Genomic DNA, 22,488 nt, shown 5'->3' with positions numbered 1-22,488 from the left:
AACATTAATTTGGTACTCATCTAGTTTAAACTCCTTCGTTGTAAGTGCTCAGTTGACCGTTTTTACCAAACAAAAAGCTTTTCCCCGCTTTTCTCATGCTGTGACCTTCTACATGACGGTCGAGTTAGTCACGCCAGTTAAGCGACGTGAGACACTCGTCAGCCTTGTTTGTCGGTGCTGCTCGGCACTGAGCCGCCGCGTGGGAGTTACGTTCTCGCTGTGTTGTGCATGTGCTCTGTATGAGTTGTATTCAACTGTGTTGAGGGCTAATTATTTATTTGACCGTCACCACCGCCATCTATCAGGCAATTTTCTTGTGTAATAACTAGGTTTCGGGGATATTTGGATTTTCTCATTACAGCCACTGTTTACTCTTAATTAACTGAGTTTATTCAGATCCTTCCAGTCTGTAGAAAAGGTATTATTTTGTCATCTCTTTGTGTTATTCTTTCATCAAACTCATAATCCTTGACCTAAAAATGAAAGGTGAGTCAGAGCGTTGCAGTTCTGCACAAAGCATTGTATACAACTTCTAATGTTGGTTAGTAGGATTTTTTTAATTAAAAAAGATGGCCACGACACAGTAAAAATAAATAAATAAATAAAATTAGAAAAATACAAAATTAAAAAAAAAGTTTTTCCATTTTATTGACTTTTTTTTTTTTTATATATGTTTCGATATGGGCCCTATGATTGACTGTTGGCCAGCTCGTCTCTCTCCCAAAATGAGCTGAGGCAAGCGCCCCTCGTGAGGGATGGACGCTAGCTTGTTTGAGCTCATCTTGTGTCAGCGTATCTACTGAACACGTGTCCGACAAGCAAATGCGATCCGTCAGATTGATTCAAATGTTGTCTCGGGGCCATGTGTCTGACGAGCGCACGTTCTAAAGCTCTTAACCATCCGCTAGCGACCAATCCCCACTTTTTTTTTTTTTTATTAAGCCTGCCAGCACAAAGACCTGCCTGTATGGATTTGAATGACCACTTCTGATGGGAGGGGCGCACTTGTTTTAATGAGAAACTAAATGACAGATTGGATCTTTATTTCACGTGATCCCCGTGAATGGTAAGGCAGTCGGGGCCGAGCCTCCGGTATTAACCCTCCCCGAAGTTGCATGTCTTATATTTCATTCATGATCACTCAGAGAGTCATTGACATTTAAGCCGCGTGAGCGTTTGCCACGTGCATCAGGCGGCACATACCGTTCAGCCCGCCAAATATTTTATCGTAAGCCGCCTCACTGGCCGTGGCACAGACACGGTGAAGGCTTGCGGGTTTGATGTCATCGCCGAACGAATTGGGCACACGGCCTTCAGAGTGCAGCGGCCTTCGTGGCTCTAACATCCTGTCTGGTATTCATGCTCGCCCCTCCCATCCCTGATGGACTTTGCCCTTCACCCTATTTATGACCTCTCGGTCTACAGACAACCTGCTGCATTGTGGTTGTTCTTTCTAAGGTTGAAATTAACTGTGTACTGTCCCAGCTTGTGAGTCAGAATCTCAAATCTAAACGAACTGCCAAGACCCTGCCAATGCGTCGTACGAAAGCCCCTGACCCTGGTCATCGTCCAGCACTTAACAAGGATTTAATGTCGCCCGTGTCGTCTGTCAGCCAGATGAGATCAGAGCAGAAGGCCACAGTAGATGAGACCACGCCGTTTGGTACACAAGCGCTGCACGACACAAACAACAGCAGACAAAAAGGTCTAATCCCACAATTAGTGTAAAAGCTCTCCAAGATCAAGCCAAGATTAAAAATGAAGTATTAAAGAGAGTCGAATAAAATCAGGTTTTCGATACACAATTTGTCTATTAAATGAAAAAAAACAAAACATGACTTTATGGTCGTCTTGCAAAGAACATGACTGTATTCAGTTCAGTTTCCATAGTAACAAATGAGGAGCAAACGTCATGCCTCGTTCTCTCCGTAGTTCAGAAAATAAGCATCTGTCAACATTTGTGACAATATGCTGCTGGAAGATAAATCCTGACTGATTCATCACAAAAAAACAAAAAAAAATCTTGTCAGGAGTGGGATTTGAACCCACGCCTCCATTGGAGACCAGAATTCCCAATTGATTGGAAGGAGTTGTTCCTTGAGTCTGGCGCCTTAGACCGCTCGGCCATCCTGACTGATAAGTGAGAGCAGTAATCAAAGGTAGCTAGTCCGAACGCAGGCTACAGTTGCCTGGACTTTCTAAACACGAACTTGGATTCCAACATCTGATGTTGGCAAGCAGCAGAAAAAAATATTCCCTGCTCAAGTATTAGATTAGACCTCAAGTGTCAATCTCAAGAGTCAGAGGCCAGATCAGGCCTGTGACATCATTCACGTGGCCTGGTAGTCAACCAGCACTCAGCAGATGGTGTTCAACTTGAGAAGGTTTTGAAAATGTCATTTATGTGACCCGAAACGCTTAAAGCCATTTAACTGTTGCCATTTCCACCCGATTCTGCTTGTACCACTCCAGCTCGAATTCTTAGACACCACTGGCAGCCCGAATGTGAAAAGAACATTCAGTGTGAATGACAGCAAGACACATTTCCAAGTGAGAGCAAATCCATTAAGCCCCTTTATATATTCATGCATATGTTGTGTAATCATTTTCTCAATGCACGTACCTGGAGTCTCCGTGGACCATTAGTGCACATTAGTGTTGGTGTGGGAGTGCATCTAAACTCCCCTCCCCCCTGTCAGAGTGGTTTCATACCCCCTCGAGTGACTGAGTGAGAGAGAGAGGAGGACCTCCTCATATAAACATGCAGGGAAATCCCAGCAGCATTGCAAGATTAACGCCGAGGGGGCACTACACGCTCCATTTCACTAGCAACATGTTTCTCAACTAATCCTGCTTGCAAATACAGCCAGGCTGCAGGGAGCAATTGAAAAGTTCACTCGTTAAACTTCTGTTTAGGAGTCAAAGAAGCCCAAGCGGCTGATTTCTTTAACAACGGGACAATGATGTCCAGCGTGCGCCGGCACAGTCTCCGCCTCCAGACCGAGATCCACCGCTGGAGCATCTGCGACCCGGACAGCCTCCTCGCCCGCGTACCCGCTTGCATCTCCCGATCCAAGTCGTGCGCCAGCTCCGCCGGAGAGTCCGACGGAGGCGGCAGCCGCGGCAGCTGGTCCTCCTCGTCCGACTCGGTCATCTCCGCCGACTCGGTCAATCCGTACCGAGTGGTGCTACTCGGGGCCGGAGGGGTCGGAAAGAGCGCCTTCGCCTGTATCTTTTCCGGGGCCGCGGACAGCATGGACAGCGATGACTGCGAGCTGTGCGGAGGTGAGAATTCATTTAAATTGCAATAACTTTTTCAACGTCTTAAATTAAAAAAAAAAAAAGATTTGTAATAATATACTTGTGATTGTTGTATGATTAAAGTGTTTTTGAGCTTTGCCTTACCCACTCACCCCAAAAACTCATACCCATTTAAAAAACTCTAAAATGTACTAAAATAACCTCAGACAGAGAGCACACCTGTGACCCAAAAAAGGATAAGCACACTAGAAAATAGATACACATTTAGGTTACATTAATTTGCTGCCATGGAAATGAAACTTGAACCGAGTATCACTATCGTTTTGCTTACCTTATTTACATGGATTTTTTTTTAGGGACAGAATTCAAACTACAATCACAAGTTTGAAATTGTTGACTTTTCATTATTTCAGAAGAACTACGTGAGCGAGAGCTGGATGTGGATGGAGAGACGGCAACGATCACCCTGTTGGACACATGGGATACAGAGGTGAGTCAAAACAAAGGCCCGAGTCAACAACACCAGAGGCGAGGGCAAATTGTGATCGAATCCCCTCCCCCTCATGCCCATAATCCGCCCATCATACTGATCATCTACTATTTTGCAGAGTGACAGCGAATGGGCTCAAGAGCGCTACATGCATTCAGGCGACGCCTTCCTGCTGCTATACTCTATCACCGACCGAGCGTCTTTTTTACGGGCGTCGGAGCTCCGCATCACCCTGCGCCGCCTTCGCCCCGCCCAACACACGCCCATCATCCTGGTGGGCAACAAATGTGACCTGGTGCGACGCAGAGAGGTTTCTACCAACGGTAAGAACCTTTAAAAACCGTGTCTAATATCCAAATATTGCTTTGGCGCCCTCTTGTGGCCAAGGGGCAATGTTAGAGTGAGATGAAGCCCCAATTTATATAATAATAAAATTGATAAAATAATACAAATAAATAAAAATAAAATAATACAAATTAAATCGTTATAAAAAAATTAAAAAATCACACTACATATTCTGCCTTCAGAGGGCCGCGCCTGCGCCGCCGTCTTCGACTGCAAATTCATCGAGACCTCCGCCGCCATGCAGCACAATGTGTGGGAGGCCTTCCGCGGCATCGTTCGTCAACTGCGTCTGCGCAAGGACTCCAAGGGCGCCGCCCGCCGCTCCCGCCGGGAGAGCCTCCCCACTAAGGCCAAACGTTTTCTCGACAAGATGGTAGCCAGGAACAATCCCAGCGTTGCGTTTTGGCTCAAGTCAAAATCCTGCCACGACTTGTCCGTTCTGTAGGAGAACGATTGACTGAAAGACTGAGGTGAGGAGTGGACTGAATGAGGGGCTCCAAGAACAATTTGATGGACATGTTTACTGTTTACAAGCAACCCATGGACAAGGAGGATTATGTATTTGTGTGTTTCCTATACCTCTCTTGCTATTTGCATTCAGTCCCGCTTACTGTACAATGTATTTCCATGGTAACACAAGGGTCAACATATAAAGGTCAAAACTAACACATTTATCTGTCACCCACGAGAAAAACGTAAGGAGATAGAGCTAGAAAGCCTGAGTGGATTTGTTTTGTTATTGTGGAAGGTTCCATGTTGTGTGTGAATGTTTTTTTTTTAATTTTGTGGGGTTTCTGTTGTGTGGCAGATTTGGGGTGTGTGTCTTTTTTTGGGTGCGTGTGAGAGGGAAGACGGACATTTTTTGGGTGAGTTTTTTGTTGTCAGTTTTGTGTTGTGTGCCAACCTTTTTTGAACATTTGTGATTTTTTTGTGCATGTTATACCGTGCTTGAGAGTTTTTTGAGGGTTTAAGTGTGTTGTAGCGGGAGAGAATGAGTGAGTTTTTATTTGTGTATTTGTGAGGATTTTTCTGGGATGGCTTTTTTATGTGTCTACATGACAGTGTTTTGAGTGATTGAATTATCTTCTGACGTGTTTGAGTTTTTTCCGGGCAAAGGTTTTTGGTGTGTGATCTTTTTTGGGATGTATGTGTGAGAGGTGACATTTTCGTTGTTGTTAGTGTTTTAAATGTAAGTTTTTTTGATGAGTGAGAATATTCTAAAGGTTATCTTTAGCTTATACAGCACCTGATATCAATGCAAATCCCTGCAATGTTGCCATTTAGCCACCTAGCTTCTCGATTTGCTTATTTCAATAAAGATAAAAGGAAAATCTCCTTTGTCTGTGACTCACATTTCATACAATGGAGTTATATGATGAACACTAAAAATAACACGCGACACATGAGTCACAGGGTGACGACATCACGGTGAATATTAAAAAAGATCAAATAATTACGTGATTGGATGCTCAGTGCCTGATGAGAGATTTGGGTTGCGACTCTAGACTTGTTTGGAAAAGCTGCAAAAAAAAAAACTGAGAGAATATCGCCAGGGCAACATTATAGAATTCTAAGGATATGGACAAAATGCAAACATCTTTCAAGAAGCAAGTGCAGGGCCCTCCCAGCTTGTCAAACAGAAGGTGTTTGCGCATGCTGGCCTGCGACGTTACATAATCCATGCGAATTGGACACGCTTGTGCGAGGTGTCGGCAATGGCAGGTTGTGCGCTGCTGTCGAAACCATGACTCATTCACAGGCCGTGCAGTTAAGGATTCACACGATTGCCTTTTTTTTTTTCTTTCCCCCTCCTCCGCAGGATGTTGCAAGATCGCAACGCCGATTTTTTGGACGCGTAAATATCAACTAGGTCGGTTGCTCCAAGGTGACCTGCCCGGTGACCTGCCTGGTGACCGCAGCGATCTGGAGGGATTGCTCCGATGCGATGATCCATCAGCGCTATTGACGACACGTGGCCTTATCAGCCCAGCTAATGGGCAATCTGACAGGAAGCGCTCCCACTAGTTCAGGTCAAAGTCTGACCATGAGAAACTTGCCCATGATTTCTTCACGTTCTTGCCTTGTGCTTGTATCGGTCACAGTATAGGATGGCCTCAAAATGGTAAATCGATATTTGCAACAGGTAGTTGAACACAAATGATGGCGCAACACATGTAGACAGACAATATAAACAATGTCATTGGTAGGAATTCTTTATCTTTTGCAAAGAATGACCAAATGAACTGTGCTTGACTCAAATGTATACTGCCCCCAGGTGGCCAAGGCGTGCACATCAGAAGGAGCAGCGCAATGTCCATTGATGCAAAACATGCAGCGAAAGCGATTTAATTCTTTACAGTCCTTTTAATTCATGTCATTACTGCATTTTTTATACAGTATCGTATTTTAGAAATGCATCTTTTCTTATTTAAAAACACATTTAAAAATGTTTGAAATTTTTCTTATTTTTTGTGCTAGTTTTTCAATGTGACAAATGTGTCATTGTCTGTCTTTAAAGCACGAAAGAAAAAACTCGAGTCCTTACAGTATTTCTTCCTCGCTGCTTGTTGAGTCCGGCGCCTATCGGTGGGAAAACGTACTGATTAGACAATGATTAGATCCAATAAAAGAGTGCTGGTTAACGTGGTTAACGTTTGACAGGCCAGGAAGAGCCCATACAACAGTCACACCCGGAGTGACTGTCAGGATCTTTCCGGAGAAAGGTACGTTGCCTCGACACTCGTCCACCCATGCTTTCATTCATGTATTTAATTAAGCTTGTTTATAAAAATGTTGGTGTTGATTTTTTTTTCCTGGAGGCCTTCTTAGCGTGTGTTGTCAGGGGTTTCCTGAGCATGACCTTGGTTGTTTGCAAAATGTGACTATAGGAACTTAAGGTTATTTAATCTTGTCATTGAAAATGGAAGAATTTGAATGTATTTTACAGTTTTGGCGGATTTGTCAATGCGTTTGATTTAATCCTCCCTGCTGCATTTTTCTTTTTTTTTTTTTAATAAAGTCGTCTAAGGGCCGTAATAAATTTATGATAATAAGACCAACAAATAATTTTAAATTATTATTATACATTATGCATTTTTTGCAGTACATGTTTTTGGACCGCAGACTCTTTTTGACTGCTGTCACTCAAAGAAAGTGAAAATACTTGAGCATATCATGCAATATGTGTCATAGTCCTCTGGAAAGCAAAAGCAAATTTAAAATAAGTAGATTAGACATGTAGTTGGTAACTAGGGAGTGGTTCAGGTTGGTGACTTTAAAATAAAAAGGTCATTAGCCGCCGCCACCGCCACTCAATGTCACCTTCACTCTTGTCTACCAGGGTCACTTCCCACTTCATTGTACTTCTTGAGTCATGTTCATGTGTCTGTAGTATTATGACTAAATGTTTTATTATGCCATAGATAAGGTAAGGTACCTATTTAAAAATGGCCGCCCCCCGGAGATGGTTACGGCGTTCAGAATATGTTATTGTAGGGTTTTTTTCAAAAAAAAATTTTATTTGATTTTTCTTATTTTTTTACTGGGGCCTGCATTATCGTAGTTGACCCTTTTTGAACTCAAATTTCACTATTTGTACAAAAAATTAATGTTACGCAAAAAACACATTTTACTCTCTGTCTCCTTGTTTATCTGCAGATTGATGATGACTCTCTTGGTGCATCTGTGTCTTCTGGCACTCTTGCTCGGCTCTGTGAGTACACTGCATATTCATAAGAAAATGTCAAAACACACACGAAGAAACCTCTCGGAGAGGAACCACACTCCATTTCCTGAGAAGCCATACGTGATGTAAAAATGTGACTCATGGTTGATTCATTGAAGCGAAAAGGTGTCCTTTGTCCCGTCCCGACCCGTCCCGCATGTCTAAGAATTGCCAGACATATTTCCATGTCATGCTGGTTCAATCAATAACTCAGCTTGCTTGCTCCACTGACATTTGGGAGCTGAAGTGAAAAGATTGTTTCTTCCATGTTCAGCTTTCAGATTGCAATATGGTGAAAAAAAAGCTAGCCCGCTTTAGTTCTCAGAAAACCATTGAAAATATTATTAACTCCTTTAAATTATATATTTAAGTTTTATTTCATATTTAAAAAGGTATTTTCTAAAACAATTGACTTTATTTGGGGTTAATCAGAAGTTATTCTAAATGGTGGCAAGTGTGTGTCGACTTCTAGTGCGATTGGTTTGGAGGGTGTGCACACTTATGCTAATACACTTTTTAACACGACTTTTGATAGGTTGCTGGGTCGGGCCTGGAGGGCAAGCAGGTCCCCTTTCAGAATCTGGTGCTGGAGGTGCTAGAGGGCACGCCTGTGCCCCACGTCCTCTGTCAGGTACTACACACAAATACGCACACAAATTGTTCCATTTTGTAAATTGATCTTGGTCATTTTTCTTCAGTTCCAGGTGGAACATCCTGGTGTGGACGCTTTCAGATTGAGCGGAGAAGGCAGCGATGCCATCAAGATCTCAGCTGATGCTTGGCTTTATTTGGACAAATCTCTGGACTGGTCCCACAATGACAACTATCTCGTTGGGGTGCGTGGAGAAAAAATGTCTTACGGATTTTAAGACTTGAATTTTTTTTTTTTTAAATTGACTATATTTCCTTGACCGTTGCGTGGTTGTCTTCAGGTGGAGGCGTTAGAGAACAATGAAGTCGTGGAGGGGCCCATTTACGTGACCATCAACGTTCTGGACATCAACAACCACGCTCCGTACTTCAACCAGAGTTACTACACCGCTTTGGTCCGAGAGAACTCACCAGCAGGTGTGTATTCTATTTTTAACATTTTCAATTTCAATCCAACCGAGGACGCATTTGTACGTTTCATTCCAGGTGTCCCGTTCGCTCGTGTGTTTGCGTTGGATGAAGACGACCCCGCCACCCCCAACGCTCGTCTGACGTACAGCCTGGTCAGCCAGATCCCCAACCGACACAACACTCTGCTCTTCCAGGTGGACCCCAACACGGGCGAGATCTCCACAACCGAGCAAGGTACCGCTCGGCGGCCTCACGTGGAAACTGTCCGTAATATGGCCGAGTAAAAACCAGATTACACAGATCATCTTGTGTGAGTAAGATTAACTCAGATTGGCAGCGGAATGCCGGAATGAATCTCGTGAGATTCCACACGACTGAATAGGCCAGCCAAATCTGCATGGACACACGTATACGTATATATTAGAGTAGATGTTTTCCTAACGCTGCTCAATCCTTGTATGACAGGAGAGCACATGCTCAACGCCAAAGAGACCATCCAATTCGCCCGAGGAGAAGATCGCAGCGCTGATTCTCTCAAGGCAAAATTTACCGACTACTGTCCCTCGCCAACCGTCCCCTTTGACCAAAACCCCTTCTTCACCTGTGTGGAAAGAGCAGGTGCGTTTGATTTTATTTCATGTAGCCACTCAAGTTACATCTTCTTCTATGGTGTCAGAAATGAGACGCAGAAACCTGGACCCTCTGGAGGACCCCGATTATACCTTGATCGTGAAGGTCCACGATATGGCGGGAGAGTCCAAGATGGCGCTGAGCGGCAACACCAGGGTGCACATTGCGGTGCAGCCCAACCTGTGGGTCAACCCCGGCAGGATCACCATCCAGGAGCATCTGGAGGGTTCCTACCCGCGAGCTATTACCACAGTGAGGAGAAAATTCACTCGCGTGCCGACGCAGCGCAATTACCCAAAATGTGTTCTGATTTTAGGTCCAGTCCAATGAGCCCAGTGCCGTCTACAGGCTTGTGCAGAAAGAACGAGAACTGAGCTTCCCCTTCCAGATCACTGAAGATGGAGAAATCCTGCTCACAGAGGAGCTGGACAGGGAGGAGAAGGACATGGTGAATGTTGCGCAACATTTTGCATCTATTCATTTTCAACGGCGAAGGTTCTTTTGAGTTACACGGACAATTTTGACCTTGAGCTCTAATTGCTCGCAGTACATCTTGGTGGTGATGGCCGAGGATGAATATCAGAACCAGGTGGACCCTCCGATGGAGATCCAGGTTGTGGTAGAGGACGTGAACGACAACGCGCCCGTGTGCAAAGAAGAGGAGAGCGTATTTGAAGTGCAGGAGGACGAGCCTGTCGGTGAGACCTCCATCTTTGTTTCCTTCAAAATGTCACCGTTTCGATCTGAATGTCAATCTCGGGCGTGCTTTCAGGTAGCCTGGTCGGGCAACTGTTGGCCTTGGACGCGGACGAAGCGGACACGTTGAACGCCCTGCTGACCTACGCCATCATGTCCCAGCAGCCCTCCACTTCGCCCGAAGCCTTCACCATCGACGCCGACTCAGGTCAAATCCAAGCGCTGCGCTCGTTGCAGCGCAGAGATCATCAAGTGTACAACCTGGATGTCAGAGTCAGTGATCCAGGTAACACACACACACGCACACACACATGGATATACTTGCTTTCTCATCATTTCTTTCCTTTAGCTTACAGCGTCGTCTGCAAGGTCGTGGTCAAGGTCATTGATGTAAACAACGAGCTACCTCTGTTTGAAAAGAATGATGTAAGCACACGATCATCGCAGGGTGTTGGATAAGTGTGTCACGATAATCAGCAGAGGACTCAATAATATATCAATATATTATGACGCAGTACGGCAGCTACACGGTAGCCGAAGACGCCGCCGTGGGACAAACGGTGCTCACCGTCAGCGCGTCGGATGACGACGACGCCGATAGCGGCAGCTCCTTCATCGAGTTTCACATCACGGCCGGTAACGACGACGAGGTGTTTGCCGTGGAAACGGACGGAAAAGGCGTCGGCCATGTGGTCATTGCAAAGGTAGCGTAATTAAGCTAATGTTCTCCATCCAAACATTTCATCGCTCAAATGTGCCTGCAGCCTCTTGACTTCGAGACCTCGCCCTCCTACAAGTTGAAAATCGACGCTCGCAACCCGGAACCTTTAATGAGCGGCCTTGAGTACGGCTCGGAATCCACCGCTTTCGCGTCGGTGTCTGTCACCAACGTTGACGAGGTCCCCGAATTCAACCTGGACATTCTGGATGTGGTTGTGCCCGAAAACACCACGAAGGGAGCCGTGTTGCTCACCGTCGAGGCCAAGGACCCCGAGGGCAAAGAGATACGGTAAAAGACCACCAGCGGAAACTCTGCCCCGCCCCCCTTTGGAACATGACTTCTATTAATGCCGTGCGTGAGTGATGCGATGGAGTCGACTGACCTCAAAAGCAGCACGTGCGCATCAATCACAAAGCCATCAATAATTCCTCGCACTTTAAATCTGCCTGCTTGTTTTGGGCTTTGCCTCTATCACGTGTGCATACATGAGTAAACTATTGATTAGTTTTCTCTGACTTTATTTGAACCAGTGCAGAGCGTGTTGTTGATGTTTGTTGTGCAGTTTCAAGATGGAGGGCGACACCAAAGGCTGGCTGGAGATCGACGCAGCCACAGGACAAATCAAGACCAAAGACAACTTGGATAGAGAAACCCTGGAAACCTTTGACGTCACTGTCACTGCCTTTGAGAAGGGTCAGAGACATTTTTGAAATAAATTGTAATGAAGTCCAGGTAATTCCCATATGTCAAATCCACTCCGCAGATAACCCGGAAAAGTCCGACGAGCGCGTGGTGTCAGTGAGACTGTTGGACGTGAACGACAACGTCCCGAAATTGACCGAGACGCAGGCCTTCATGTGCTTGAAGAAACCCGAGCCGGTGCTCATCAGGGCTCAAGATGGAGACGACGCCCCTTTCTCGCAGCCCTTCACCTTTACCTTTGCCCAGGGCAAGAAATCCCACAACTGGGAGCTGCAAACCATTGACGGTACTCCAAGTGATGCGACGACTTTGCGATATACTTGTGTGCACTTCCGTCACGTTCCTCTGTTGTGTACTGCGCAGGAACCACAGCCAGGTTGATCCTGAAGAAAACCCCAACGGAAGACAGGACGTTCACCCTGCCCATCAACATAAAAGATAATGCGGGAATGGGAGTCACGCAGCCCTTCGAGGGTGAGTGAAGCAGGTTAATAAAAAATAAAAATGAGAAATTTAAAAAAACAAATCAAATTAAAAAATTAAATTAATATTAAATATTAAGTATTTTTTTAAAAATGATAATAATAAATAAATAATTGTTATGTGGTGAGTTTTGTGTTAAAATAAAAAATAATAAAAAATAAAAATGAAAAATTTAAAAAACATAAATAAAATAAAAAATTAAAATATTTAATTAATATGAAATATTAAGGTTTTTTTTTTTTAAAATGATAATAATCATGAAAAAATAATTGTTGTGTGGTGAGTTTTGTGTTAAAATAAAAAAAATTCATATGCTAAACTATTTCTCCATCTACCAGTAAACGTGTGCACATGCACAGAGCTGGGCTACTGTTACGTGGCACCTGGCGAGCACGGCTTCAAATACGGACCGGGAGTCACCATCGGCATCCTGGCTGGAACTATGGGCTTCTGTGGTGAGTGTCACCAACTTTACTCAGTTGCTCCTTCCGCTCACTCTCTACAATTCCTAAACTAATCAACCACTGTTGTTGGTCTTTGCAGTTCTGATCCTCATCATTGCCATCAAGCGTTCAAGTAAAAGCAGTAAGAACAGCGACGAGGTGGAGACGAACGCCTTGATGTAGACACAATATTTGTCATGTGAAGACTTTCTTGGGTGACTTTTATAGGAAAACGTGTACATTTGAGAGAGTTGCTTAGCTGCCAATTGTCCCCACATTTTGTTTTCTTGGGCATGTTGTATTTACGAAAGATGTTCGATACCACTTTTTTCAGACTGTACCAGTACGAGCACTCAGTTCTTCACTAGTCACCGATATCAATAGCAAAAACTGATACCACAAATACTTTTGATACCTAAAATTTCCCCAACAATGACAAATCATTTTAGGGAAAATACCTTTGAATCTTAACATATCAATTTTACTTATAATGAATGAAATTAATGTCAATATTTTATTCTTCAACATTTTTTTTAACCCTAACCCTAACCAATATTTGGTATCGATACCATTCCTACATTTACTATATACTTTTAAGACATAATAAATAAATTAAAAAGCAAGATTAATCATGTCAGGTGGTCCCACCCTAATTTATTGACGTGGCCCTAACCAAGTTCAACTATGGAGACATCAAAATTGTTGAATATAATGTTTGTTTGTTTTTTTCCCCCAATAAAACAAATGGGAGCCACAATTACATTCTTGATAGTGTTTTTCTTGGTGTGTGTGAAAAGAGTGCTTGAGTAGAATGTGTGTGTATATGTAGAAGCACGTTGGCCTGCAGGTGTCATAACACACGAGCAACTCTCTTTTCACTGGAAAGCCTTCTGGGACATTTCACTCAGCATTTACAGCTAGCATGCGCCGCTCAATCTTGGTTCTTTTCTTCACTGGCCGTCTGTCACTGAGCAGTCAAGGCCAGAGTGCTGCTGCTAGTGTTGGCTCGTGAGTGAACGGTTCGTTCATAAAGAACGAGTCTTTTCAGTGAACGAGAGTGAACGAATCACTTCCTAAAGTGATTCGTTCTTTTTTCAGTTCATATGACTTCAACCAGTAGCTGTCGGTAATGCGCATTGAAGCTGGTGCCACCTCGTCGTAAAACAAAACGAAGAAGAAAATCAGCCAATCACAGCACCAGCGAGCGTTAGATGGAGGAGGGACTTTACGAGTCAGTGACGTAACTTCCCGTTCACGAGTCGTGACTTGCATTTCTCGTTCACCAACGAACGAATCTGTGAGTGAACGAATCACTCACTGAGTGAATCATTCACTAAGTGAATCACTCACTGAGGGAATCACTCACTGAGTGATTCGCATTTCCAGTTCACCGTGAGAACGGATCAGTGAGGGAACAAATCCTGGCTTTCCCATTCGGGATTTATTGAACGATTCGTTTGAACGAATCTTTTGGGTGAACTGATTCTAATGATTCAGTTCACCTAAAAGAACTGGAATGCACATCACTATTGGGGACCAGACAATTCGCTTGTGAGCTACTCCATAAAAGCATATTTATTCCAGGAAATGTGAGCGAGGCTTCCATAGTGTAGTGGTTAGTACTCTGGGCTCTCACGCCAGCCACACGGGTTCGAATCTCAGTGAAGCCTAAAACTTTTATCATAGAAAATGTGCAACACAGTTGCTCGTGTGCTGCCATACACCTCCCTAAAATTTAGGGTTAGGTTTAGTGCTAGGGTTAGGCTAAGCACTAGGGTTAGAGCTAGGGTTAGAGCTGGAGCTAGGGTTAATGTTAGAGCTAGGGTTTGGGTTAGGGTTAGAGCTAGGGTTAGGGTTAGAGCTAGGGTTAGAGCTAGAGCTAGGGTTAGGGGTTAGAGCTAGGGTTAGAGCTAGGGTTAGGGTTAGAGCTGGAGCTAGGGTTAGGGTTAGAGCTAGGGTTAGAGCTAGGGTTAGAGTTGGAGCTAGGGTTAGGGTTAGAGCTAGGGTTAGGGTTAGGCTAAGCGCTAGGGTTAGAGCTGGGGCTAGGGTTAGGGTTAGAGCTAGGGTTAGAGCTAGGGTTAGGCTTAGGGATAGAGCTAGGGTTAGGGTTAGAGCTAGGGTTAGGGTTAGAGCTAGGGTTAGGGTTAGGGTTAGGGTTAGAGCTAGGGTTAGAGCTGGAGCTAGGGTTAGGGTTAGGGTTAGGGTTAGGGTTAGGGTTTGAGCTGGAGCTAGGGTTAGGGTTAGAGCTAGGGTTAGAGCTAGGGTTAGAGTTGGAGCTAGGGTTAGAGCTAGGGTTAGGGTTAGGCTAAGCGCTAGGGTTAGAGCTGGGGCTAGGGTTAGGGTTAGAGCTAGGGTTAGAGCTAGGGTTAGGCTTAGGGATAGAGCTAGGGTTAGGGTTAGAGCTAGGGTTAGAGCTAGAGCTAGGGTTAGGGTTAGAGCTAGGGTTAGAGCTAGGGTTAGGGTTAGAGCTGGAGCTAGGGTTAGGGTTAGAGCTAGGGTTAGAGCTAGGGTTAGAGTTGGAGCTAGGGTTAGGGTTAGAGCTAGGGTTAGGGTTAGGCTAAGCGCTAGGGTTAGAGCTGGGGCTAGGGTTAGGGTTAGAGCTAGGGTTAGAGCTAGGGTTAGGGTTAGGCTTAGGGATAGAGCTAGGGTTAGGGTTAGAGCTAGGGTTAGGGTTAGAGCTAGGGTTAGGGTTAGGGTTAGAGCTAGGGTTAGAGCTGGAGCTAGGGTTAGGGTTAGGGTTTGAGCTGGAGCTAGGGTTAGGGTTAGAGCTAGGGTTAGAGCTAGGGTTAGAGTTGGAGCTAGGGTTAGGGTTAGAGCTAGGGTTAGGGTTAGGCTAAGCGCTAGGGTTAGAGCTGGGGCTAGGGTTAGGGTTAGGGTTAGAGCTAGGATTAGGGTTAGGGTTAGAGCTGGAGCTAGGGTTAGGGTTAGAGCTAAGGTTAGAGCTAGGGTTAGAGTTGGAGCTAGGGTTAGGGTTAGAGCTAGGGTTAGGCTAAGCGCTAGGGTTAGAGCTGGGGCTAGGGTTAGGGTTAGAGCTAGGGTTAGAGCTAGGGTTAGGGTTAGGGTTAGAGCTAGGGTTAGGGTTAGAGCTAGGGTTAGGGTAAGAGCTGGAGCTAGGGTTAATGTTAGTGTTTGGGTTAGGGTTAGATCTAACCCTAGCTCTAACCCTAACCCTAGCTCTAACCCTAACCCTAGCTCCAGCTCTAACCCTAACCCTAACCCTAACCCTAGCTCTAACCCTAACCCTAGCTCCAGCTCTAACCCTAGCCCTAGCTCTAACCCTAACCCTAGCTCCAGCTCTAACCCTAGCTCTAACCCTAACCCTAGCTCTAACCCTTGCTCTGACCCTAACCCTAGCTCCAGCTGTAACCCCAACCCTAGCTCTAACCCTAGCTCTAACCCTAGCTCTAACCCTAGCTCTAACCCTAGCTCTAACCCTAGCTTTAACCCTAACCCCAACCCTAACCCTAACTCTAGCTCTAACCCTAACCCTAACCCTAACCCTAGCTCTAACCCTAATCCCAACACTACACTATGGAAGCCTCGTTGTGTTGCAATGGAAGGTACGTACTCTATATGGTTTAATGGAGCAGCTCAAGTTTATAGACCAGAGACTTGTTGAACTCAAAGTCATCAGCATTAACTCTGCTACACTCGTGACATGAATTTTCATTTTGGATGTGTTTGCAGTTCAATTCTTCACCATACTGATGGAATAAAATCGAGAGGTTATTTGAATTCTACGCTCCTCACGTCTGCATGTGCGCTATAGTATGGTCATTATCATCTTTAATTAGGGAAAAAATCATGGTCAAAGCTTCAGGAAAGTGAAAAGTGCCACACCCGCCCTCACCCCCACTTTCTGATTGGCTGTTTGATCTGTGACGTCACTCGGATACCCCATTAGGTACACCGCCATTTTCAGGTTCGTTCGCGAAGATTCACGAGTTCACCAGCCGAAATGCAAATCACTCACTCACTCACTGACTCGTTCACTCACAGATCCGTTCAGTGAACGGGAAATACAATTAATGGAAAGGTACGTCATTTTCTTCTTCGTTTTGTTTTACGGCGAGGTGGCACCAGCTTCAATGCGCATTACCGACACCTACTGGTTGAAGTCATATGAACTGAAAAAAGAACGAATCACTTTAGGAAGTGATTCGTTCACTCTCGTTCACTGAAAAGATTCGGTCTTTTGAACCTAATGAAGTGTCCGTGTAACGTCACAGCTCAAACAGCCAATCAGGAGGTATAGTAAGGCGTTTTTTGTAAACAAAACAAATAGGGGCGGGGCAGACCCAGAAGCCACATGTGCTATCGGGCATGCTGACAGGCTTTTGTATAGTAAGGATTTTTTTATGCAAAAAAAAAGAAAAGACCTTTGTTTGTTTGTTTTTTATAGAAAAATGTACAGTGAAAAAGAAAAGTAGAAAAAAAGGACCAAGCTTTAAAAAGAAAAATGTATAGTAAGGCTTTTTTGTAAACAAAAAAAATGACCATGTAAGGCTTTTTTTGGGGGGATTTATTGCATAAGATGGCTAAATAAATAGAAAAGAAAAATAATATATTTCCAGGTGATGAGTTTATTCTGCCCACACACGTGGCAAAGTGTTTAACAAAGAACGAAATGATGTCCTTCACGCTTACAGGACCTCCTTTTTAAAAGCAAAGCAAAAGGATTTATGACTGACTGACCTAATTTTAATTATTACGTTTCTATGGTTACACAGACATGCAAACAATAAAATGTGGACTCGTCTTTCATTTTCACAATGCGCACGCTCCCACAAGAATTACTGTCAGACTTTAATGAAAACTGTTTATACTAAAATGTTACCATGGAAGACTGCTTTCAGGAGAATGTAGTTGGATTATTTTTTTTTTCTTACAAATTATATGTCGCACTTTGCCTATTGTGGCCTTGTAAGAATGCCAAATGTGAGAATTTACAAAACCTATTGTAAGCACGCATTTATAGAGAATATTCTATTTTTTTATAATAGAAAGATGATACCCATAAATTAATGAGGTGTGAGTCTTTTTCTTTTTATCTCCACCTGTTGAGATACATGAGGAACACACACACAGTCGTGACCTACTTTTTGCCTATAAAGCCATCCATCCATCCATTTTCTGAACCGCTTAGTCCCCACGGGGGTCGCGGGAGTGCTGGAGCCTATCCCAGCCGTCATCGGGCAGTAGGCGGGGGACACCGTGAACCGGTTGCCAGCCAATTGCAGGGCACACAGAGACAAACAACCATTTGCACTCGCACTCATACCTAGGGACAATTTGGAGTCGTCAATCGGCCTACCAAGCATGTTTTTGGGATGTGGGAGGAAACCGGAGTGCCCGGAGAAAACCCACGCAGGCCCGGGGAGAACATGCAAACTCCACACAGGGAGGGCCGGAGGTGGAATCGAACCCGCACCCTCCTAACTGTGAGGCGGACGTGCTACCCAGTGCGCCACCGAGCCGCTCCTATAAAGCCAAACGTTTTCAAATACAAAAATTATGACTTCACTTTAGGTGTGGCACCCTTTTCAAAGAGTTGGCACAAATTATTGAAATATGCACTATAGAACATATGATACATTTTGGATTGTGGGTATGTTTGCAACCTTACGGAAATACACAGAAAGCTTTAACTGTTTATTATGCCATATACAAAATAGAAACAGATTAGATAACAATTTTTACATATACAGAAAATAAGATAAATGCTTGTAATGTAACGTGGAATAAATACTTAAAAGAACTGTTGATATTGCAGCTTAAATATGAAGTAACACGGTTGTGCTTATTGCAGAACTGGAGTGTAGTTACAAAAACAGTAAGAAGTAAAGTGCTAGCAAACTCTCCGGCACTAAACATCCCTTTAAAAAAAAATAACAAAGGCTCCCTCAAATCAGCCTTTTGGAAAAATAATAAAATAGGAGGAGAATGAAATAGAGTGTTGTAAAATGTGCAGAATTTGCCATGAAAACAATGACGAAACCTCTTTGCTGTATTTTACATTTAAATTCATTTACATTAGTAAATTACTTAACCAGATTATTATATTGGTTTTTTTCAATGTATAAATATTTTACAAAGTAATTGGAGTTCTTTATAAAGATCTTGATAAGATCCGGTTAAATCAAGTCATCTTTGAAATTTTAAAAAACACAAACACAGATGACATACTTTTAGGATTTTAAAGTATCTTTCCGTTTTCAGCCTCGGGTTCCAAATTTTTAGTTTTGACCAAAATTTTAGATTGTTGGTACATCCCTATTCTTTTTGGTCATTTCTGTTCTTTGGAATCCAACCCCTTGAAGGGAATATTTTCAGCTAAGGATCTTGCGGCACAAAATAAAATTGTAACAGTGTTATTGAACACAGAATAAAGTGTGTGAGACTGTATCGCACAATGATACACAAAAATACAATCTGCAACCACGAAAAAGTCGCGTTTTCTCGTGTACAAGCATGCTTTTGTCCTCATAAATATTTGTAAAGTCAGATATTAAAACATATGAACAAGAGTGTGCGTGTTTACTCTTCCTGCCGCTGCGCTCCGATCACATGAGGGTTGAACTGAGAGACGATGATGGTGATGTCATCGCGGTACATACGGGCCAGCTCCTCGGGCAGCGACAGCATCTTGGAGAGCCTCTCGTGGTCGACGGTGCCGAACTCGTTGTTGCCCACGGCGTGCCGCATCAGGTGGGTGGCGGCGTTCTGGTCCTCAAAGGCTGACGACGTGCGAGCCTTGCGTTCCTCCAGAAGCCCTTGCATCTGTCCCAGGGTGACCTGGTAGCCCCCCACTGTGAGCGGCTGCTGCTGGTGCACGCCAGTTAAGTACTCGCCGACGATGCGGACCACTTCCTGTCTGTGGAGAGTCTCCCAAAGGCCGTCAGAACCGATCACCTGCGGAGTGTTACAATTAAGGTACATATAGACTAATGCCGTCCCAAAAAACGACTATTTTGTGAAGTGCATTAGCACCACCTACAGGACTGGAGTGGTATGTGACAGGCAGACTTTTCAAAACAAGTCGGTGGGACATGTTTAGGATGCTTTGGTGATGGAGCAAATTTTGTGTATGAGTACTAGGTGAAGTGGAAGTCACCGCTTAACTCACCAGGAAGCGATCCTGCGGTCTGAGCCGGTGGTAGGTGATCTCGGGCTCGGCCGTCAGGTACGGCGGCGTGTGGTAGTTGGGCGGTATGAACTTGGTGTGCTCGTTTTCGTGCAACTGATCAGGCCCTGACTCCAGAACTCGTTTCTGGAGCTCGATGCTCCACTTGAACTTCACGTCGCCAAACGCTCGGAAGGGCATGAGCAAGCCCAGCAAACGGTCCTGAGTGTGCGTGTGCGTGTTGGTTAACACAATGAGCAACAAAACCAAATTGTAGGAGGAGTTGTACCTGCCGTATCACCGTCTTCCTCTCTGAGGGCGGGTGTTCTGCACGAATCCGAGCCACCTCGTCCTCGTTCTGGGAACAGTGGTCATTAGAGAGCGTGTGAGCGGTAAAGGAACCGTCCTCCTCCTGCACGCCAAGCACGGCACGAGCATCTCCGGCATTGGCTATATACCTTTAGGACGAGAGAGCTTTATTACGTATGTCATATAGTAAAGTTTAGCTTGTATTTTATGTCTCAATTATGTCTGGTGGTTACAGTTTTGACATTTGTTGTTATTCGTACAGGTCTGCTCCATCGACGTGAGCCACGCATGCTGTCGCTCCGGAGAAGGCCACTCTCAGAACCCAGTAGTGCAGGAAAGCATTTGGATCTCCAACCTGGCAGACCGGACCATATTTTAAAAATGAGAAAACATGTCAATGAAAATAAATGGAGTAGTATCATGCATGCCGCACCTGAGCCTCCAGAGAGATGTCATTGTCCAGCCTCTTGAAGGCGTTCATCAGAGCCTCCCTGGTGTCGGGGACATCCCCCGGGCTGAAAAATGGTGCAGGATTAGTCTACTTAACGTTTTGCCCACCATGACATTTTCCCGCACGTCTTACTTGGTGAGATCAATCAGCTCCTGCCAGTATGTGCGGAGGCTGTTGAAGTAGAGCGTCTGAGCCTCCCTGCTGAAATAATCGTTGGGGTGCTTTTGCCACTGCAGGATGGGACTGAGCGCCCGGCCCGCCTCCACCGCCCCTTCCAGCTCGCACAGCGTGTCGTGCGGCAGCAGGGACACGGCGATGTAGTAGAAGAGCCTCTCGCTGAGCGCCTGGTGGAGAGCAACGTCTTGTCACATCTTACGTAAGACCACACAATCGCTGCTGGAGTTTCAGCGCATCTGGAAACTATTTACGGCACTTCACTTTTTTCCACATCCTTTTTCCAAAATAGATTCATTTAAATTGTTTCCACATAAATTCAAACGTGAATCAATAAAGAATTGCGCAAACATACTTCTGAACATGTGACATTTTCAAAAATAAGACATTATGTCATGTGAGAGAATGCGTTGGAATGTGTTCATCACCTGTGCACAAGCGCATCCAGCGTGGCCATCAAACACGCCCAGCAGCATTCCTCTCGTCTGCAGGCATGTCGCTGCACTGCGGCGGTCTTCTATGGGAGCGTTTGCTGGTAGCTGATTGCTGTCAAAGCCCATCACGGATGACAAGTTCTTGCCATCAAACTCAGGCACCTACAAGCAAATTAGAGCAATTATTTCACACGGAGATAAGGGGAAAGCGTTTTCCAGCCGACCTTGAAGCTGTACTCGTTGGCTTTGAGGATGGAGTTGACTTGAGGTGGAGTGAGGATGTAGCTGTGAAGTGCGGAGGTGGTCTGGTGACATCTTGAGGGAGTGTGACTCATGTGAGAAGGACGTCGAGGAGCGGAGGAGCCCAACTGGGGCCGGCGGTGCTGGCGTGGTAACAGATTGGAGGACAAGACCTTTGCCCGAGGCAAACTCTTCAACAGCTGTGACATCACGGGCATGGCAGATGGTGCACTGCAGACAAGCACGTGGAAGTCCAAATGTTAGAAACAACCACAAAACTGTTTCTTTTGTGTTTGTTCTCATTAGGCTCCAACCCCATCACAGCATTTGAAGTTTTATGATACTATATAAACAAAACGCGAGACAAGCACTGACACACAGTAACTTAATACTTTATGGCTTAAGTTGAAAGCAAGTATGGGTCAGCAGACCTGCTCAAAATAGCTTGACGTTTGGATGGTGAGAATTTTTTTCTGCAGTTGGTGGGTTGGCGTCTGCTTTGGATCCGAGTTCCATGTTACATAAATCAAGGTATGTTTAAGCATGCAGATGCTGCAGAAATAATCATCTCTACGGGGGGCCCCAGGCTCCGTAAACACAACACGAAAGGGAATCATGTTGAACACAGTAGCTGGGGCAAAGTTGCCATATTTGTTGACATCACAAGCCTCACCCAGCGAGCGGCGAGGTTGGTGTCGAAGAAACACAACAGCACTTACAACACAAGAACAACTGCACAAAGACTTAAATGTCTGATCATTGCAAAATCCAACAAGGTTAAGTACTCGATGAGCTTGTAAATGCGCCCGACCACAGGGCAGAGATGCCAAATGCTAAACGTAATGAGGGCTACACCCACCACCATGACAGTAAAATATAAAAGGCATGACTCAACTTGGCTTGGTTATTCCTTTTTGAATGTAACCGCATAATATCGCATGCATAATACGCACCTGTACTTTCGAATATAAAAAAGTTATTAAAGCTCATGGCTCGAGTCCGAGCACTGCAAACAAAAACGACGTCGTCGTCCACCAGCACCGCACAGTGGACGCTGATTGGCTGAGCGTTGTGGGACACGTCAGTGACGTCATAGAGACAAATAAAACTGACTTTCAAAATAAAACGCTTCAAAATAAAACCTTTATCTACGGAAGAGGATTAGGGCCAGTGAAGAAAAAAAAAAAACGAGGGGTGACA

At 44.8% G+C, this 22,488-nt stretch overlaps 3 protein-coding genes and 1 non-coding gene across 6 annotated transcripts; 2 read left to right on the top strand and 2 right to left on the bottom strand.

Annotated features, from left to right (window-relative positions):
• Positions 1-976: 976 nt before the first annotated feature.
• gem (GTP binding protein overexpressed in skeletal muscle) lies at positions 977-5,429 on the top strand. The gene is made up of 4 exons (XM_037274574.1): positions 977-3,285; positions 3,675-3,751; positions 3,870-4,074; positions 4,279-5,429. Exons 1-4 carry the CDS (start codon positions 2,961-2,963, stop codon positions 4,539-4,541), a joined length of 870 nt encoding a protein of 289 aa, XP_037130469.1. The 5' UTR covers positions 977-2,960; the 3' UTR covers positions 4,542-5,429.
• On the bottom strand, positions 2,025-2,134 carry trnal-caa. The gene is made up of 2 exons: positions 2,097-2,134; positions 2,025-2,069 (listed from the first exon to the last, which is right to left on the bottom strand). It is a non-coding gene; the product is annotated as a tRNA-Leu (tRNA).
• Positions 5,430-6,747: 1,318 nt separating the features above from the next.
• Positions 6,748-13,102, top strand: cdh17 (cadherin 17, LI cadherin (liver-intestine)). 3 transcript variants are annotated; one of them, XM_037274236.1, is made up of 20 exons: positions 6,937-6,974; positions 7,754-7,808; positions 8,356-8,451; positions 8,519-8,656; positions 8,753-8,888; positions 8,958-9,116; positions 9,348-9,500; positions 9,559-9,764; positions 9,829-9,960; positions 10,060-10,210; positions 10,285-10,494; positions 10,558-10,634; positions 10,724-10,912; positions 10,973-11,217; positions 11,492-11,622; positions 11,693-11,917; positions 11,995-12,105; positions 12,453-12,569; positions 12,658-12,743; positions 12,779-13,102. In XM_037274236.1, the coding sequence occupies exons 1-19, from the start codon at positions 6,952-6,954 to the stop codon at positions 12,738-12,740; spliced, it is 2,637 nt and encodes an 878-aa protein (XP_037130131.1). In that variant the 5' UTR covers positions 6,937-6,951; the 3' UTR covers positions 12,741-12,743; positions 12,779-13,102. The 3 variants fall into 3 exon arrangements, with proteins under 3 accessions (XP_037130132.1, XP_037130131.1, XP_037130130.1); XM_037274237.1 differs by lacking the exon at positions 6,937-6,974 and adding an exon at positions 6,748-6,819 and having other exon boundaries at positions 12,658-13,102; XM_037274235.1 differs by having other exon boundaries at positions 12,658-13,102.
• A 5,094-nt stretch (positions 13,103-18,196) lies between these two features.
• Positions 18,197-22,352, bottom strand: pdp1 (pyruvate dehyrogenase phosphatase catalytic subunit 1). The gene is made up of 9 exons (XM_037274417.1): positions 22,242-22,352; positions 21,273-21,519; positions 21,043-21,210; positions 20,573-20,784; positions 20,423-20,504; positions 20,250-20,344; positions 19,970-20,138; positions 19,684-19,902; positions 18,197-19,469 (listed from the first exon to the last, which is right to left on the bottom strand). Exons 2-9 carry the CDS (start codon positions 21,504-21,506, stop codon positions 19,095-19,097), a joined length of 1,554 nt encoding a protein of 517 aa, XP_037130312.1. The 5' UTR covers positions 21,507-21,519; positions 22,242-22,352; the 3' UTR covers positions 18,197-19,094.
• Positions 22,353-22,488: the final 136 nt, after the last annotated feature.

The sequence above is a fragment of the Syngnathus acus genome, chromosome 16 (genome assembly GCF_901709675.1).
Source record: "Syngnathus acus chromosome 16, fSynAcu1.2, whole genome shotgun sequence".
NCBI classification, from domain to species: Eukaryota; Metazoa; Chordata; class Actinopteri; order Syngnathiformes; family Syngnathidae; genus Syngnathus; species Syngnathus acus.
The sequence above is the reverse complement of the archived record's forward strand: the minus strand, read 5'-3'. Positions and strand labels throughout refer to the sequence as shown.